Source organism: Etheostoma spectabile, chromosome 13, assembly GCF_008692095.1.
Source record: "Etheostoma spectabile isolate EspeVRDwgs_2016 chromosome 13, UIUC_Espe_1.0, whole genome shotgun sequence".
Lineage (NCBI taxonomy): Eukaryota > Metazoa > Chordata > Actinopteri > Perciformes > Percidae > Etheostoma > Etheostoma spectabile.
The window spans coordinates 4102970-4105901 of record NC_045745.1 but is presented as its reverse complement, the minus strand read 5'-3'; the positions used below and the strand labels follow the sequence as shown (position 1 = coordinate 4105901).

The window sequence follows — 2932 nt, the reverse complement described above, 5'->3', positions numbered from 1 at the left end:
TACATTTTCCACCAGTGGCCCTAATCCTCTTCCGTAGTTTATAGTGTATAGTCTAGTTTGTTATTAGGCTGTTGTAGGGTCTTAACCCTCATGTTGTCCTTGGGTCGAATTAACCCATTTTCAGTAAAACAAAAAAAAAAAAAGTCACAAAAGATGGGCCGTGGAAAAAAGCGCTGAAAATGTCAACATTAAAAATATCAAAAAAAAAGCACCCACGGCATTGAAAAAGTGAGAGAAATGTGGGGAAAAAGCGATAATAATGTTGAAAAAAGTGACCAAAACTTTGTTGTTTTTCATGGATTTTTGTCGTGGTGGGCGGTGATGACGGGAGGGCGTTCATATGTTTTAAATTGTATTTTTTGTGTGTTCATAAAAAATCATAAAAAAGAAAAGCAAGAGGAGGAACGAGAGGCCTAGTTCATTGTAATCCAAAGGGGTGAGCAAGCTAACTTCATGTAAGATTTGTAAGGTTTTATAGTCATTATTCAAATACAAATGTTATGCTGATTTACCGTGTTTCAAATACTATATACCATCTTTGAAGTTATGTATGAAATGAAAAAGCAGATGTCTTCTCAGGCACAGAGGGGCAGATAATGACTAAGCTGGTGTATTTGGATGGTTGATCTTTTAAATGAGTTTGCTCAACACGTTAAAGGTAAACTGATGATTGATGATGATGATTTTCAGAGAGACATCCGGGTACAACATTAACTTTTGAGCACACACAATGATGAGACACCAGAGACCTTGATGTAGTGCATCATCTGCAGATTGAAGTGGTCTTTGGAGCTCTCCAGGATCAGAGTGCAGCCCATGTTGGACGTGGTGTTGTGGAGGTCGAAGATAACATCGTAAGCGTCCGGGCTTTCTTTGGGTCCGAAGAGCCTGTTGATCTCCTGGGCTCTCTGGACCTCATAGGGCAGGTTATCTCCTCCCGGGGCACTGCAGGACACATGGACACACACATATGGACACACACACACGGACACACGCGGACACACAGACACACCCACATGAACACACAGAGACACACACACACACAGGGACGGACGGACACACAGACACACACAGACAAACCCACATGGACACACAGGGACACACACACACACACACACAGGGACGGACGGACACACAGACACACACATACATGCAGACGGACGGACACACAGACACACACATACATGCAGACGGACGGACGGACGGACGGACGGACGGACACACACACACACACACACACACGGACACACATACACACACACACATACATGCAGACGGTAGGACAAACACACACACACACGGACACACAGATGGACACACATACACAAACACGGGGACACACAGACACACACACATACACAGTCTCACACACACGGACACACACACACACACACACACACACACAGACGGACACAGATGGACACACACACACAGTCTCACACACAGATGGACACACAGACACAGACGACACACACAGACACACACACCTAATCAGATAATTCTGCTGAAGGAGTAATGAGCTATAAAGCAGGTTAATGATTTACACGAGTCTATCTACTTCTACTTATACATTACTACTCATACATGCCCTGTAACACTTCCACCTAACTTTTGGCCGTAGTGGAAAAATCTCTTTGATTAGCAAGTTAACACTGGGAGCCGGGACGTAGTGTTGGTATTTACTGCAGTTCCTCACATGATGTGGATACCAGTAAGCCATTAATAAGTGTGGATGATGCCTCGATAATTACCATGATCCACCTAATCTGTCAATGTGTAAAGTCGTGGCAGCCATTAAGTAATTCTACACTGAAATACAAAAGGTGGATTCAGCTGGACAGGGGCCCCCTTTGGAGGGTGTAAGACAAAATTAAAGCCACCTTCTCCCAGTCTTGCATGTCTGCTCTTAAGGATCCTTGAGAGATTTGTTGTGTTGCCAGGCTGAGCTTGCTCCCCCCCACCCCCCACCCGGGACAGACGTTCTACACACTCTGAGCAGAGAGAGGTGCCCTTTTTTTCTCTTAGCTCTTTTAAAGCATTTCAGAATAACCACTGGTCTAGGACATTCTCCAAACTACTGTAGAACAGCACCTCTGCTGTGCATATTGTCTCACCTCCCTCACATCGGCTCTTTAGACTCCATTTTCAACAAAAACCCTGGCATTGTCTGGACTGGCAGGATATTAGTACACAAGCACAGTGTGAACTCCAGCTGATGAAGTGGTCTCAGCTGAGAGGACCCACAGGAAGCACATGTTAGGAACAGCAGAGCTGTCAGTCTGTTTAAATTGGAGAAAAGACCACCATGAGCTGGTTTTAGAAAGAGTGTCCAAGTGGTCGATCTTCTTACATGTTGCCTTCAGAGAAGCCAAACCGTATGTGCTTAACAAGTCATTTCAAATATGCAGGATGAGGCAGAAACAGTAACTTCACCCATATAGTATGGTTTGAGCTTCTACTGTCATTTCAGTTAATCAAAATATAGGTATCATAGGAATTTCCCTAATAATTGTCCTATTAAACACATGTATTGTCACTCAACTGTCACTATCCAGAAGCTCCCAACAGGGGATTTAGAATATGCTGATATGGGCTAAGATTTAGCCCATATGAAAAATATTGTGGTAATAAGACTACAAGAATTACAACTTCCCCTAGGTTCCAGAAACACAATAACCTTGGGAATGTTATTATAGTGAGATACAATGTTTTCATTCAGCCCCTGCTGTGTGTGTGTTCATGCACACCGACAATATGAGCCAGCGTTTGCGTAAGACTTCATCTTCCGCTGTAATGCACACCAAGAGGGAGGAATCTTAATTCATTCGCAGCTCGGTCACGTTTTGCTCACGTTTTTCCTGCTTGTTGACAGTCGGCTCAAGTCTGGGAGGAGGGGACACGCTGCTCTGCTTTTATTGGCAAAGGGAGCACG

At 44.2% G+C, this 2932-nt stretch overlaps 1 protein-coding gene across 1 annotated transcript in view; it reads right to left on the bottom strand.

Annotated features, from left to right (window-relative positions):
* The window catches only part of aspa (aspartoacylase), a 12540-nt gene that overhangs the window by 7021 nt on the left and 2587 nt on the right, over nucleotides 1-2932 (bottom strand). The window contains exon 2 of the mRNA XM_032534216.1: nucleotides 750-945. Within this exon, the coding sequence (XP_032390107.1) occupies nucleotides 750-945 (196 nt within the window). The remainder of the gene's footprint in view (nucleotides 1-749; nucleotides 946-2932) is intronic.